This window comes from Hippocampus zosterae, chromosome 12 (assembly GCF_025434085.1).
Source record: "Hippocampus zosterae strain Florida chromosome 12, ASM2543408v3, whole genome shotgun sequence".
Taxonomy (NCBI): Eukaryota; Metazoa; Chordata; class Actinopteri; order Syngnathiformes; family Syngnathidae; genus Hippocampus; species Hippocampus zosterae.
In genome coordinates, this window is record NC_067462.1 from 690,888 (window position 1) to 706,124 (window position 15,237).

Sequence of the window (15,237 nt, forward strand, 5' to 3'; positions counted from 1 at the left end):
TGAACCTGCGATGCGTGGCCGGAAAGCCAGCGTTTATACCGCTACACTACCAGTGACTGTGACTTGCTCTCCACAACAGGCGTATTTGACATGCACTCAGGAGGGTTTGCAGGAAAAAAGTAACTGGTGTTGTATATTCACAAATCACTGAGCGGGGTTTGAACCAGGGTTGCTTGGGCGGAAAGCCAGCGTGCATACCTCTACACCACCAGTGACTGTGAGCTGCTCTGCACTGAAGTCGTATTTGACAGGCAATCTGGAGGGTTGCAGGTCGTTTTTTTCGTCTAAAAACGCCTTACTATACATGGTCGGTTTTTTTCGGCTAATTAGACCATTTATTTGTTTGTCCGGATGGACTCGTCTTAAGTGGGAACAAAGGGAAAAAAAACCGGTGGTACATATTTTATTGTTATATGGGTAGAATAAAAAATTTGCGATTTGCGTCAGGCGACGGTGAGGATGACCCTCTCGCGTTTCCGCCGCCGCTTCTTCTTGTCAGCCAGGCGTCCCGTGGCGTCGGCGAAGAACATCACTTCCTCCTTGCTCTCCAACTGGCGCTGGAGGAACTGCAAGGCGGCGCTGTTGAAGCCCATCAGGTCCTAGACCCGGGGAGCAGAAAAGTATGCGGATGAGGACGCGGAGGGGGCGGGGTGCGACCGGTCGTGGGTGGCCTTACGCGCACGTCCTGCACTTTGGAGATGGTGTTGGCGCGCAGGTCGTCCACGATAGGGAGAAGCTTCATGCTGCCGGAGATCCGACCGAAATGAATCCTGAGGGGAGAACGGTTGAACAAGAGGCCGTTCAAATACGCTGAAGCGGGGCCCTCGCTTTGTTGGTGAAAGCCCCCCCCCCCCCCCCCCCCACAAGCCTGCTTTTTGAATGACTGCGAGTCAGCCCATATTGTAGCTTCATCGAAAAGAGGTCACATTTCACAGTGGCTTGATGAGTGCAACGAAATGAGCCGCAGCGGTTGGACTGACTTGAGCAAGAAGAAGAGGCAGCGGCAAACCAGCTCCACCTCCAGACCCTGCCGGATGAAGTCGTTGAAGAGCTCCAACAGCTCCGGAACGTACGGGAAGGGTAACACCAGCAGAGACACCTCCAGCTCGCTGACGTGCGTGCAGAACACAGTGTGGTATCAGCAAGCATGCAATAAAAATTAAAAAAACTGACTTCAAGGTCTGTTTGTAGGTCTGGACAAATTTATCTTACAATACATTTCACAGAATCACTCCCGACACTTTTAATGTTCCTATCTTTAAGTGCAGTGTCAGTAATGTTCAAAGTGAGCAATTAGCAATTAGCCTACTCTGCTGTTGCGCTTTCATGTCTCTCTCGCTGTTGCGACATGGAGAGCTCCGTTTTTTTGTTTGTTGCGTTTTGGAGAGCGGCTTCTCACCTGGATCGGACTTTCTTGATGACGTCGAGAACGTAGCGGGACGGCTGGAAGTGCAACACACACAAAAGCGCGCAATGTCAACCCGTGGCTGTCGTCAAATCAGGAATCTGGCCCAGACTCAAAAATGAATCCATAAAAAGGGGACCAAAATACCAAGTAATAAGGTCAAAGAGCAAATGATGAGCAAAAACTGAGAAACAAAAGTTTGAAAAGCAATCAAGAAAAAAGATAACAGGAGGAAAAAAATAATAATAATAATCAAGAAATGGGGGGGGGGTTGGGCAAGAAATTCTTTTCATTCACTACTTGAGGAATGTGACGTCAATATTGGCCGCAAAGCTAACGCAAGGCGAGGATTTGACTCTGTCGGTAAAAAAAAACAACGGTTCCATTTCCATCATTTCCGCTTCGAGGATAAAAATACTTACCGCAATGTTTCCAAAGGCCACTAGGATGGGATTTGCTTCGGGGAGCGCCAGCTGCAAATCAAATGAAACGGCATCGACAACATTCCGCCTTCGCCAAGCTAACGCTCACCCGCGAACGGATCTCCCGGGAGGAGGCGCGTCCAGCCGACCTCTGGAAAACTCTCTCACCTCCTTCCCGGCTCGCTGGCAGGCATATTTATGTTCTTCCATCTTCCTGTTCTCGCCGCGGAGGAGCTCCAGAGCCTCCATGATGCGTTCGGCCTGGTGGCCAACACACGCGCGATCACATTTGGCGCCGGCGCGATGAAGAACGCTCGCCGTAACGTCAACTCACCGCTTTGACCGTCTCCACCGTCTTCTTGCCGGCCGGCGCCGCTTCGCTCGGGGTCTCTCCGGGCACCTGCGGTATGAGGAGGAAACGCACGATCGACTTCAGGCTACGAGAGAGACTGAATGCTAACGGCTAGCTTGAAGAGAAGTCAAGATTTGGCGCCATGCGGCTCAAATGGAGAATGGGGCGAATTCTAACAACCGGCACGCCGACGGCACCTGCGGGACGGCCCGGCCGGAAAGGCGCAGCTGCGCTGAATCCCGCCGAGAAGCTAACGTGCTAACAGTGGCTTTGCTCATCGGAGTCCGCAATAACGAGTGGAGGAGTACGAGTCGGAATAGCCAGATGGCAACTCACCACCGGCGCGTCACCTTTGGCCAAGCTGTCCTCAAACTCCGCCTCCCGCTCCTGTCACATGACAAAAAAGTCGCGTCGTCGGCAAGAACGTTGACAGCCGCTGGGGCTTCTTCCATCTTGCTGCTCACCATCTCGCGTTCCTCCTCCAGGATGATGGGCTCCCTGGTCCTCTCCCACAGGCGCAGAGACTTGTCGTGCGACGCCGACACCAGATGGTCGCCGTTCGGGCTGATGCTCAGACACCACACCTCGCGATGGTGGCCCTTGGGGGCGGGGGGGGGGGGGGGGGGGCGTGATTTTTACACCACGGAAAGGCAAACAAAGAAAACACGTTTGTAGAAGAGACTGACCTCCAAGGTCTGGATGTGTTCAAACTTGTCTGCGTCCCACTGCTTGATCTTCTTGTCCTTTCCCGCCGTGAAGAACAAATGCGTCTTGGGGACGAACTGCAGGAACATGACGCTGCGGGCGCACGGGAAGCGGCGTGAGGCCGCGGCGTCGCAGCGCCACCCGCCCGGCGCGCTACCCACCTGTCGTCGTGCGCAAACATGGAGCGATGGCAGTCGCCGAAGTCCAGGCCCCAGATCTTCACGTTGCGATCCGCCGAGCCCGTGGCGATCAGCTTGCTGTCCTGGGGGGTGAGGGGAGCATTTTTACAATTCCAGCGCTTGGTTTTTAAGTCTGCACCCCCCACGGCGGCTACTCACGTGCGTGATGTCCAGACAAAGGACGGGCAGCTTGTGGCCGTACAGCGACAAGAAGAACTGCAGAAGGACGACCACCGGACAAGAGAAATGAAAAGTCACTTTGCACGCCGGGGCTAACGGCAGGGAGTCCTCGTCTCCTTTACCTTGAGCGTGTCCACGTAGAAGACTTTGACGGTGCAGTCCAGCAGGGACACGGCTAGCAGGCGGTGATCGGGGGAGAACTTTACGCACAGGACGTCGTCGTCCAGCTGTAACGTGCGCCGATGCTTCAACGTCAGCCTCCTGCAATGTCAAACCGACTGTAATGTAATGTAATGTAATGCGCACGCCGGGCCACTAGATGGCGCACTCCCGCATCTTGTCCCAAATGGTCTTTGGAATCATCAGCGCATTTGAACTTACTTGTGTCCACTGGCCTCATCCTTCACCAACTCAAAGTCCCACAGCTTCACCGTCTTGTCCGCGCCTCCGCTCACGATGCCCCGCTACACACACACACACACACACACACACACACACACGATGTGGCAAACTACCAATGCCGTAGTAGCAGCTGTACTGACGTGTTGAGAAATCATTTTCATTTTCACCATCAGTGACTTTTGTGTCGTTCACTGACAAACTGAGAATGGAAGAGACAAAAAAGAAGGAAAAATGGAAAACAACAAAGGGGGGTAAAGAAAGAAAAACAGGGAAAAGAAAAAGTACAACAAAAGGGGGAAAGAAAAATCTTGAGTGAAAAGAGAAACAAGAACATTTGGGAAAAATGTCAAATAAAAAAAAAGGTTTAAAGACTGAGGGCAAATGTGGAAAAGGTACAAAGGGTAAGCAAAAAACAGAAAAAGCAACAAAAACAACAACCTAGAAAATGGCTTAAGAGAAGGAAGACGAGGAAAGATGAGTGAAAACAAAGGAAGGAAAGCATGGGAAAAAGAAAAATAGAAAGCAAAGCAAAAAGGGGAGGAAGACGGAGGGCGAGAAAGGGAGGACGGGCAACCTGGTCGGGCGCCAGGCAGAGGGACCACAGGGCCCCGTGGTGGGCGTCCAGCGTCTCCAGGAGGCTTCCCGACGCCAACTCGAAGATCTGCAGCTTGCCATTCTGAGGCCAAAGCCAGAGCAAAAGGTGAGTGGGCGAGTCCCCCCCGACCCCCCCACCGGTCCCAAAAGCCTCCCTTCACCTTGCTCCCCAGGATGATCTGCCTGTCGCCGGGCACAAAGAGGGAGCAGAGGGCGTACTCGCACGCCATGGTGCGCACCACCTGCAGCGTCGACCTGAAAGGCCCCAGCAAAAACAACGGTGCCCTTTGACCCTGAGCGCTCGACCGGGAAAATCATCATCATAATAATAATCATAATGATATCCATCCATCCATCCACGCGTGGAATGGGCACGGAAGGCGGCGCCAACCTGTTCCAGACTTTGACGGTGTCCCCCGACGCCGACAGCACGGCCAGGTTGTCGGAGCTGAAGGCCAGCGTGCGCACGTCGCTGCGATGGCCGCCCAGCGTCAGGCGCGCCGTCTTGCTCGCCGCCGCCGCCTTGTCCCGCGGCTTCAGGCTGTACGTCTCCACCGTGTTGTTCTGCAGCAGCAGCGCCACCTTCAGCTCGCCGCCGGCGCACGACAGGCAGTCGGCCCACCTGCGCGGATGAATCCGAGTCAGGTCGCCTGACCCGAGGGAGGGGGGGGGGGCGGGGCCCTGGGACGTCACCTGATCTTGGAGGAGGCCTTGATGTTGCTCAGGCGGACGATCTCGTCCCGCAGCGTCCTCTCCGGTGGCGGCTCCTCGCCCGCGCCGTCCTCCCTGCTTGCCCCCGATAAAAAAAAAAAAAATTAAAGAATCGATGGCCACTCGGATCACTGTCGGAGCCCCCGAACCGGCCGAGCGTTTGTCGACATGGACAACTCTTAGTTGGCAACTTACCTGGCGGCCTTCTTCTTGGCTTTCTTGAGCTTCTTGGCCATCTTCTTGCGCACTTCCTCCTCCGACCGCACGACAAACACCTCCAGGACGGCGTCGTTTCCCTGAACGGTCACCGCCCAAAATACATTTCTCAGCCGCAGCGTACCAAGCTGCAACTCAAGGATGGAGTTTCTCTTTTGGGACTTTTCAGAACACCACTTTTACCCCGGGCGGGGCAGGGGGGGGGGGGGGGGGGGACTTGAGCATGTGGAAAAGGGCAGCTTTGAGCAGGCTTCTGACTATGAGCGTCCTGTTTGCCCAATTGAATTTCAGTGGAACGATATTGCTGGGGCATTTGTTTTGGGGAGAAACACATTTGGGGGGAGCAAAATATCCTTTTTGTGGCGATTTTTTTTTTGGGGGGGGGTGTCAAATTTTCTTTCATTATTTATTTGAGAGCAACACTTCATGGCTGGATGTCGTTTCTCTTTTCCAAATTTCTAGTGCACGGTTGCCGGTTTTGGGACGACATGGTCTGATGGGGGTGTTATACAAATAACACCTTTTGTGTCCCAATTTGCTGTTTTGCCGCCTCGGCGGTACGAGAAGGCCTCGGAGGCCGATTTCAGATTTTTCCTGAAGAAACATGATGTTTTCAAGGCAAAAAAAAATCGTTTTGTGCAGTCTCATTATTCTTCGTATTATTTGAAGACGAGATGTGCCTCGGTGGCAATTTTGCACTCACGTGACAGGCGAAGACTCTGGCCTTGCTGTCAGCGGTCAGAGACACAACTCTGTCTCTGGCCTCGCGGAGGACGGAGCCCGCCTTCTCGCAAGTCAAGATGTGCTGAAAGATGGCGAGAAACGTCGGGTCGGTCAGCGAGTCGGTCGTCGAGACGCGAGCCCAACGCGCTCCTTACGTCTTGCGGATTCTCGTCGTCATCTCGCTCATCCCCGCGGCCGTCCTCCGGCGGACTCTTGGCCTTCTTGACCGGGGGCCGTCCCTCGGCCGGCTCCTGGACGACACGACACACACGGCGGCGTCAGCGAGCCGCGGCGGGGGGGCGGGGGGGGGGTTGACTTGTCGCCGAGCGTCCCGGCTCACCTCCAGCGGGTAGCTGATGTCCCAAGCCCGAAGCTCGCTGTCGGCCGAGCCCGTCAGCAGCCGTCGCTCCTCGTTAAGAAAGGTCATGGCCCACACCTGATCGTGGCGCAAAAGGTCAAGCGGAAAGCTGACGGCTGCGTGCCTCGGGCGTTTTGAAGAAGCAGCCAGTTGATAAGCGCAAGCGGCGGCCATTTGCTACTTTGGTCGGACGCGCTGTTCGACAACCGTGAAAATCAAGTGAGGCCGACACGGCGAGGACTCTCACCTCGCTGCGGTGGCCCACCAAGGTCTTGAAGCAATGCTGCGTGTCCAAGTCCCACCACTTGACAAAACTGTCCTTGGAGCTGCCCGCAAACACGTTTGGTTGACCGACGCGCACTCTCGCCAACACATTCATATGCGCGTAGAAGTGCTTCTGATAAAGTTCAGCTGTTCTGCGGTACCTGGTCACCAGAAGGTTTTTGTCTTTGAGGAAGAGCGCTTGCGTGACCTCGTCTTTGTGTCCCCGCAGTCGGTATAGGCCGCACTCGTTGATGACGTCCCACACGATCACGTCCGTGTCCTGCGAGCCAAAATGGATTCAACAGCTGCTTATTCCCATCCATATATTAACCTTGACTTTGTTTACGTGGCAGTCATGATCCAAATCAATCAATAAAACGAATGAATAAATATATACATTGACCCAGGGGAGGCCACACACAGGAATTGTTAAGGGAGTAAGAAGAATGACTATAACCCGACAAAATGTGTCGGCGGACTGACCTTGGATCCGGTGACGAGTCTGGCGCCCAGCGCGTCGTAGCACATGGCGGTGACGGCCGACTTGTGTCCATTGAAGCAAACGTCGCTCTCGCCGTTGAGCAGACTGAAGAGCCGCACGGCGCCGTCCTCGTAGCCCACGGCCAGGTGGACGCCGTCTGGCGACGGACGAAGGAAGGTCACCTCGTGTTTCTGCCCAGCGAGGATCAACACCTGCACCGGGAGTGGAGAAGGAAATATCAGATCATTTAGGAAAATGTCATAGAACAATAAAATGTGGTAAAATACTTAATACAGAAATATGTTTGTAGCGGAACGACCTCTGCCACAATTTGATTAAGGGAAAACCCCTGACTGTGGAAGTCATGAAAAGCATGTTTTTTTCCCCCCCTTCATCTGCTCACCTTCTCCGCCTTGCGAGTGTCCCAGATGAAGACGTGCTCGCACGCCGCCACGGCAACATAGCGCCCGCGCTCGCCGCCGCGTTGCATGACGTAGCAGATGTTAGCTTTCTGGCTGCCGATCACGCCAAACACGGCGCCGGCCACGTAGCGCAGGTACTGCTTGGTCAAGCCCATGACGTGCGTCCTTTAGGTGGCACCGATCCCTGCGAAGACAAAACACAAAGACACTTTTTGTCACCAGTTGTTGCATTTTTCTGGACCAATATAGCCAGCCTACTGTATTGGTCCTGAAAAATGAGCCAGCGTTGAGTTTCAATGCTTAACGTTGTTTTTTTTTTCCTGACCAGAGCAATGATTTGATCTTTGTGATGACAAGAATGCAGTATATAGAAATCAAACTGTGTTTGCTAGCAAAGAGGAAATATTTGTCAACAGCAAGGCAATAGTTGACGCATATGTTAGATAATTTAACTTGAAAAACATTTTTTTGTGGCCAAATGTTGCCCTTTGGAATCAAATTGCGTTTTAACAGCTACGTACTGCATTTCTGTGGGAACTAACCACCTTTTCATCAAAAATTCGGTGCGCTCCGTCTAGATATATTAATAGACGACTTTTAAACGTGACTCTCGCAAACAATTAATTCCACAAAATGAATTTTTGAATTCCTTGGTATATGCTAGTCTACCTTTAGCCCACAGACCGAGTGTTTAACTGTACACCACCTCCCGAAGGGGCGGAAACAGAGCATCGAGCCAAAGAAGCGCTCCTTTCCCTTCTTAACCCCGTCCGCCCGGGTACTACTGTGCAACAAACCACCACACAACGACACGCTTGCACCCACGTGTTGGCAATTCTGACTCTCGATAGATTCACAAAGTCACAACCACGTTGTGCATTTGTCTGTCAATGTAGCGCAGCAACCTAGGCGCCGTCGTTTTAATGAATGTCCTCAAGATTTCAGTTAATTCTGATGTCTTACCCCTGAGACGCAGTAGCAAGCTCGTTTCCTCTGGTTTCGTCGTCGGGGAATCGCTTCAGACTGGACCAATCAATCACAGAGTTACATCGGTCTCGTCGCAACTGACGCTGAGCAACGTTTTCCCCCTGTAAATAAATGTCATTTTCAGTCATATTAATTTCCCGATATTGTGTTTTCTGAGCAACGCACAATGTGAATTGAGTTTTAAACTGTGCGTTTGATAAGTCATCGCGTTCACTCGATTGCTTTTGACTGGGAACCAAGACAAACACGCCGATTTACTGCCGGAGCGAAACGTCATTAAAAACAAAAATAAGGATGGTAAATCAATTCGAGGAAAATAAATCGCCATAGAAATATACACATCCAACAATTTTAAACCACTTACGTTTCGAAAAGTCTGAAAAAATCCAATCCGGAATTGCGTAACCAGAGGTGTTTTCCTATTGCCCATATGTCGATAGTCGCTATTCACGCGGTGCTTCGGCTACTCTGACGCTCAGAGTTGTTAATTTGGGGTCCCAAAAATGTCTTCCAAAGTCAACAATAAAGACCACGATTTATCCGGACAGTCTACCGAACGCAAGGAGGAGCTAAACAAACAGGTACCATATCTTCCAAGTCAAGCACAAGAACTGAGAATACACAAACGTGTTCAGTATTCATTTATTGTACATTCGGAGCACCCACATGACTCATTTGATGGCCGTTTGTCGCAGAAATGCATAACTACATTAATTGGCTGATTACTAAAAGGCCGCATTCGTCCCCAAAGAAAACGGTATATATTGCACCCAAAACACAAAATGTTTTCAGTGAAATTATACTTACCCACAGAAATGCAACAATTAACCATTCAGTTTCCTCACATAAGGCTGTATTTGTCCACACAAATGTAATCCTTCACCACCGCAAGTTCGGTTTGGCCACAACACGTATTTATTGGGCCTGGAAAGTCATTTTTCTACTTTTTGTGACCTAATGCATTGGTACACGTTCCTCTTAACTGTCAGATCAATCAGCAAACGGTGGCTGTGGACGAGCTGTCTGGTTTGAAGAAGGACAGAGTGAGTTTGATTAAATGAATGTATTAGTTATCTGTGACTTAGATATTTGAATGAATTTCTGTTTCGGTTTCTGTTTTGCCTTTAGAAAGTGTACGTCCAGCAGAGGAACAGCAACATATTGTTCTTAGCGGACAGAGGACAGACCTTGAGTTCATGCAAGAGTAAGTTAATCCACAAGAGTTATTGTACTCCCCCCATTTTTGAGACGGTTTAAAACGGTTCCCTTTCCTTAAGAGTTTTTGCAACGTTCTAATCCTATTTTCAGAGCCTGGCTGAAAATGTGTCTGTTTTGAGGGGCAGTTCTGTCTCATGTAAAAGAACCAGCTATCACCCCACACCCCTCAAACGACAGCGGCTTTTCATGTCCACAGAGAAGCTGGACAGCCTGACGAAGGAGTTACAAGACCTGTGAAGCGGAGCGATCCTGCAACCATGTGCGGCATCTTCTGTCTTGTGAGTCCAGCGTCCTCTCGGTTCACGTGGGACAAAGGCATTTACGAACATTTAAAAAGAAGAGGCCCCGACTCCAGCGAGGATTTCATTGTCTCGGGCTCCGATCCTCCTTACCGCTGCTTGTTCTCGGCTCATGTTCTCCACATGAGAGGTCTCCTCACAACTCAGCCGCTCCGGGACCCTGCCGGCAACGTCCTGGTCTGGAACGGGGAGGTCTTTGGTGGTTTACAAGTCCTGCCACTTGAAAACGACACCGCTGTTGTTCTGAGGCATTTGTCTTCTTGCAGCGATCCGTCTGACATTTTGTCTGTCCTGTCCACCGTTCGAGGTCCCTGGGGGTTTGCGTACTACCAAAAGAGCCAAGATTGCCTCTGGTTCGGGAGGGATTACTTTGGGAGAAGGAGTTTGCTCTGGAAGTATGACCAAACACTGAAGGCCTTGACCCTCAGCTCTGTGGGGGCCAGCTCTGAGGGACCCGGTCAGTCCAGTCCCTGTGAACCCGGGCACCCTGACTCCTTTCGATCCCAGCAGTTCGGCACCAGTGGATCTGGCCAGTCCAATGCTTGTGGACCGAGTCAGTCCAGCCCTGATAATCCTGGATTGTGCGTATGGCAGGAGGTCCCTGCGGCCGGCGTGTACAGAATCGACCTGAAGTCAGTTGTAGAATCCGGCTCACCCACGATAGAACTTTATCCCTGGTCTCAGGGTGGAGATGATCGGGTTTCCGCTTGCCTGGAGACGACTCGGCTTCCTGGCCCGGGCACCTGCGTCATACTGAAGAACCCCCCGGGCCTGCTTCGATCACCCGTCGGTCCTTTGAATACGACGCTGAAAGAGCAGCGCGAAATAGAGCCCATCGGGGAGGATCCGGAAGAACTTCTGGAGAAGATCAAGAAGGATCAAGCGGTGAAAGGTCTGATCGATGTTCTCAGCGAGGCCGTCAGGAGACGCGTGCAGTCTTTGCCCAATGAATCACAAGTCGGCGACCATTCCAGCATTGGCATCCTTTTCTCAGGCGGCGTCGACTCTATGATTCTGGCCCTCTTAGCTCACCGTCACGTACCCGATTGTCAATCTATAGACCTTCTTAACGTGGCTTTTCCACACCGCGAGGCTCAGAAAGCCTCTGCCAAGAAACAAAAAGCCAGTCAGAGTCAGTCCGAAACCCAAACACGCATCACATTCAATGTCCCGGACAGAATCACCGGCAAATCCGGCCTCAAGGAACTACAGGCCTTGGCTCCGGAGAGGCGATGGAACTTTGTGGAAGTGGACGTGACGCAGGAGGAGCTGCAACAAGCGCGACGCCAACGCATCAGTCACTTGGTACACCCACTGGACACTGTCCTGGATGACAGCATCGGCTGCGCGGTGTGGTTCGCGGCCAGAGGCAAGGGGTTCCTGGACCGGGACCACGACCGGATCGGCTTCATGTCTTCGGCCAAGGTAAGCCAGCTCTGCTTAAAAACCGGGAATAGTTTGAGGGGCCGGATACTAATTCTAAGCCTTCATCCAGGTCATTCTGACAGGAATCGGAGCCGACGAGCAGCTGGCAGGTTACGCGAGACACAGGGTGAGGTTCAAGACATCCGGATACCAAGGACTGGTCCAAGAAATAGCCATGGAGCTCGGCAGGATCTCCTCCAGGAACTTGGGAAGGGATGACAGAGTGATTGCAGACCACGGGAAAGAGGCCAGGTTGGTCTTTTTTCTTTTCTTCTTTTTTTAAATAAGTACCGTTGGCGCGTACAAACCTCTGCAGACCTGCTTCGCGAAGCCAGTCTGTCGGACGCTTCCGGACCTGGTCGTCAGTTTGACATTTCTGGTCCTGGCCGAAAATTGAACTGAGCTGAAATGCAACTCTTGTGGTCCTACCGTCTGTAAATCTGGTCAGATAGGTACTGATGGACCCAGCTGTTATGAACCTGGTCAATCGCTGAAAAGACCAGGACCCCTCGTACCGGACTGACCTGAAATATTGACCAGGTCCACAAGGGCTGAATATTTGCAGACCTTTCATTTCTAAGACAACTGGGTGCTGGGCTAGCCCGGTGTGGTGTGGGGGATAAATCTAAGCTTCCATAAAGATTTAGCGTACTCTCCTTTATTGTAGTCTCGATGCGTCATTTGTTCATTGTGATGGTGGCACTCGGCGAGCTAAGATATTTTGACAGTAGTGCAAAAAGTTTGATATTTGTCGGTATTAATAAGTGCCTTTCCGCGGTCAGGTTCCCGTACCTGGATGAGAGCGTGGTGAGCTACCTGAACTCTCTGCCCATGCGTGACAAGGCCGACCTGACGCTCCCACGGGGCGTCGGCGAGAAACTGCTGCTGAGGCTGGCCGCCCGCCGGCTGGGCCTCGGGCCGTCCGCGGTCCTGCCCAAGAGGGCCATGCAGTTTGGCTCGCGCATCGCCAAGATGGAGAACGGCCGCGAGAAGGCGTCGGACCGCTGCGGCAGGCTGCTCGCCGAGTAGGCGGAAGGATTCGTGGTGTCTGTGGATCAAGTTCGCCAATCAAATTTGGAAGGATGTGCTCCGGTGCTCTCTCTACATCATGTATGCGGGCATGTTTTGGAGTTTGTCCTTGAAATATTGGTCGCAGTCCACGTAGGACCGCAAGTTGCCCACGTCGAAACGCCCGCCAATCTCGTGTACGAACACGGGTTTTCTGTGAAATGGGGAAAAAAATGTATTAAAAATCTGCCTCACAGAATACTGTCCTCAAATTCACGTTTCGACATCTCAAATTTCATGTTAGATCGAGCAATTATTAAATCCATTTAGATTACATCGAAAGAAAGCAGTGTTTTCTAGCATAAAATTAAGATATCTTTGTTACTATATTAAAAATGAATACATGATTGAAATGGACTATTTGTAATGCATTGGTTGAATATTAAAAGCCGAACTGGGTCCCTCATCGTAATTGATCAGGAATATTTCCGGAATACATTTGATTCTAATTCGTAACAGCAAATGAAGCATGTATTGAATTTAAATGTCAATGATAAGGGCTAAAGGGAAAGTATCCAGTCAATCAAGCGTCGTCTTTTCATGATTCTTACAAGTGTGTCTGTCGTTTACCTCGGAATGAGCCAAGACACAAAGTTTCCGGGGGCATCTTTTTCCTGGATAGCAGCATCCTGCCACCATGGAAATGATTCGTTCAAATCATAATCCTCGTTGATATGGGCCAGCGTGGATGATTAGCGAGAGCGCTACCTTCTTTTCCAGGAGGAAGGTGTCCAAGAGAGGGAGGCTTTTCTTCGACAACACGTAGAAACAAGGACACTGGGACAGCAAAACAAAACAAGAAAAGCTGCCGTGGCGAAGGGAAGTCAAGAGGCAGTCAATTTTTCTCCTTGCTTTTAAATGGCCAGTTTTTGTAACAGACAAACAAAGCATGTCGGCGTTTCACCTCCAATGCTCGAGACGGGCGGGTGAACGTCCGCTCGAGGAGTGAACTTACCGCTCTTCTTGACGCGGTCTGCGACGGCAGCGGCTTCTCTTTCATACAGACGGCTCGAAGCTCGTGATCGACTTCCACTATTCCGTATTTGGGAGTTTCTGTGCCACAAAGAAGCACGAGAAAAATGACACACTTGTTTTTTTTTTCACAGAATGGAGACCATCAAACGCCCAAACCTCACCGTCATCTCTGCACCTGTAGGACAAGACCACATTGTTGTCCTCGCATTCCGCTTGGAGTTCTGAAAACCTGGACTGGATCTGAGCCAGGCTGAAGTCTTCTTTGAAGAGCGTGTCACTTGTTAACAATGCGGCGACGACGACAACAAAAGAAACCCACCGGTCAGCGTTCCCTGAGCCAAAATGTTGCTGATAAATGATGTGAGCTCACCCTCCAATCACCATGACATGGTCCTGGATCTGGAAGTGCTTCACTGCCAGCTGAAGGCAGGCCACGGCACCGAGACGCTCCTGGTAAACAAAAAAAACAAAGGATTGACAATGGGAGAATGCTAACTCCCATTTTTGAATCGAGTTTTCTGGGTGCCGTCACGAGATGTGCGAAATGGGCTCTGTGATGTCAATTTGAGTTGCCAGCAGGTGGCAGTATAAAGGGTGCATTTTGCTGCAGCCTATCCCAGCTGTCCCAGGCAGGATCAACCTCTGCCCTGTGACGCCCTGTGAAGCATGTCACGAAAGAAAAAGATGCTTTTGATATTTACGTCATTGTTTGTGGTCTGGTCGCAGACAATCTTGACGTTTGGGAAGTGTGAGGCCCATTCTTGAAATGCGGACAGGTAAAGAGCGTTGCACTGTGGAAAGAGCGAGGACAAAACAAGTCACCATTTTAACACACCAAATGTCGGTGGGCGTGTCAATCACGAGAGGAGAAATGGGAAAAGTCTCAGGAACCCGAACGGGAGCTTGACCACTTTCGGGTGGGGACAGAAACGTGTCAAATAAATAAGTCGCCCCCCGGACTTCGCTTTCAACGCTCCGTTTGAAATAATGTTCGGGGCGCGTCTCCGTCAACGAGACTCGGCAGAAAAGGGGCATTCTGTCTTCGGACAATCGGCGGGTGTCCGACGCTACGTGAGCAAAAACGCTTTCTGTAATGGGAGCAAAGTCCATTTCCTCGAGTAGAAAACGGGACGCCGGTCGTATACTCACCACGACGTATATTCCGTCCGGCCCGTGGGAGGCGGACAGCGCTCGGATCCAGTGGCTGAGGAGCGCGCGGTTCCCTACCGGCAGCAGCGGCTTGGCCAAGCCGACCAGGTGAGCGAAGCGCCCGCTGCGGTCGGCCGCCACGTCCCGCTGAAGCCTGGTGCCGTAGCCGGCGGCGAGGATCACCGCCTTCATCGATACTCTCTCCGCGGTTGACGGTCGCTATTTTTTTTGGCGCAGGAGTGGCGCCTATCGGGAAAAAGTCGTCAAGTCGCCCGTTGAAGCGGCGGCCAAGTTGGAGCGCGACTGCACCACTTCCGGAATGCCTGTCACGTGTGGCTACAATAACCACGCCTCTTTTGGCAACGAGGGTGTCGATCCTTCGTGATAACCGAATGTAACCGGGCTGCAAATTGGTATCGGTGCCCTTCGATGACGCCGGGCTTGAAATCGTCTATTTCTGCAAGACATTTCTTTGCCTCTGTTGCTCAGTCGCAAGCAGTTGTACAGTATTTATATGTGCCGAGTGTCGAAATAGGAAAGTTTAAAAAAAAATGCTGTTGAAACGGGAATGTTTCGTGGCTTTGGGAATCCAAGTCTGGTTGATGGGTGGTCGGAGGGAAAACATGGACACGTGTTATTCGGCAAAACAAAGTACAATTTTGAAGGTTCAAATGCGACAGCCGGGGGCTGATAAACATGGCG

The 15,237-nt window shown here is 51.7% G+C and overlaps 3 protein-coding genes across 4 annotated transcripts; 1 reads left to right on the forward strand and 2 right to left on the reverse strand.

The window, feature by feature from the left end:
- Positions 1–396: 396 nt before the first annotated feature.
- On the reverse strand, positions 397–8,523 carry wdr3 (WD repeat domain 3). 2 transcript variants are annotated; one of them, XM_052082001.1, is made up of 27 exons: positions 8,240–8,379; positions 7,396–7,598; positions 6,995–7,204; positions 6,673–6,791; positions 6,495–6,573; positions 6,230–6,325; positions 6,045–6,140; positions 5,870–5,971; positions 5,146–5,246; positions 4,933–5,025; positions 4,631–4,861; positions 4,401–4,494; positions 4,220–4,321; positions 3,625–3,707; positions 3,366–3,504; positions 3,223–3,279; positions 3,046–3,146; positions 2,866–2,977; positions 2,644–2,778; positions 2,516–2,566; positions 2,162–2,227; positions 1,996–2,088; positions 1,828–1,878; positions 1,400–1,443; positions 981–1,109; positions 677–770; positions 397–599 (listed from the first exon to the last, which is right to left on the reverse strand). In XM_052082001.1, exons 2-27 carry the CDS (start codon positions 7,567–7,569, stop codon positions 444–446), a joined length of 2,808 nt encoding a protein of 935 aa, XP_051937961.1. In that variant the 5' UTR covers positions 7,570–7,598; positions 8,240–8,379; the 3' UTR covers positions 397–443. The 2 variants fall into 2 exon arrangements, with proteins under 2 accessions (XP_051937961.1, XP_051937960.1); XM_052082000.1 differs by having other exon boundaries at positions 398–599; positions 8,378–8,523.
- Positions 8,524–9,027: 504 nt separating this feature from the next.
- Positions 9,028–14,855, reverse strand: zgc:136439 (uncharacterized protein LOC678627 homolog). The gene is made up of 8 exons (XM_052082050.1): positions 14,536–14,855; positions 14,088–14,177; positions 13,757–13,836; positions 13,548–13,663; positions 13,367–13,464; positions 13,120–13,188; positions 12,982–13,040; positions 9,028–12,565 (listed from the first exon to the last, which is right to left on the reverse strand). The coding sequence occupies exons 1-8, from the start codon at positions 14,725–14,727 to the stop codon at positions 12,445–12,447; spliced, it is 825 nt and encodes a 274-aa protein (XP_051938010.1). The 5' UTR covers positions 14,728–14,855; the 3' UTR covers positions 9,028–12,444.
- asnsd1 (asparagine synthetase domain containing 1) lies at positions 9,397–12,874 on the forward strand. The gene is made up of 5 exons (XM_052082012.1): positions 9,397–9,444; positions 9,530–9,605; positions 9,816–11,343; positions 11,414–11,595; positions 12,126–12,874. Exons 2-5 carry the CDS (start codon positions 9,598–9,600, stop codon positions 12,370–12,372), a joined length of 1,965 nt encoding a protein of 654 aa, XP_051937972.1. The 5' UTR covers positions 9,397–9,444; positions 9,530–9,597; the 3' UTR covers positions 12,373–12,874.
- Positions 14,856–15,237: the final 382 nt, after the last annotated feature.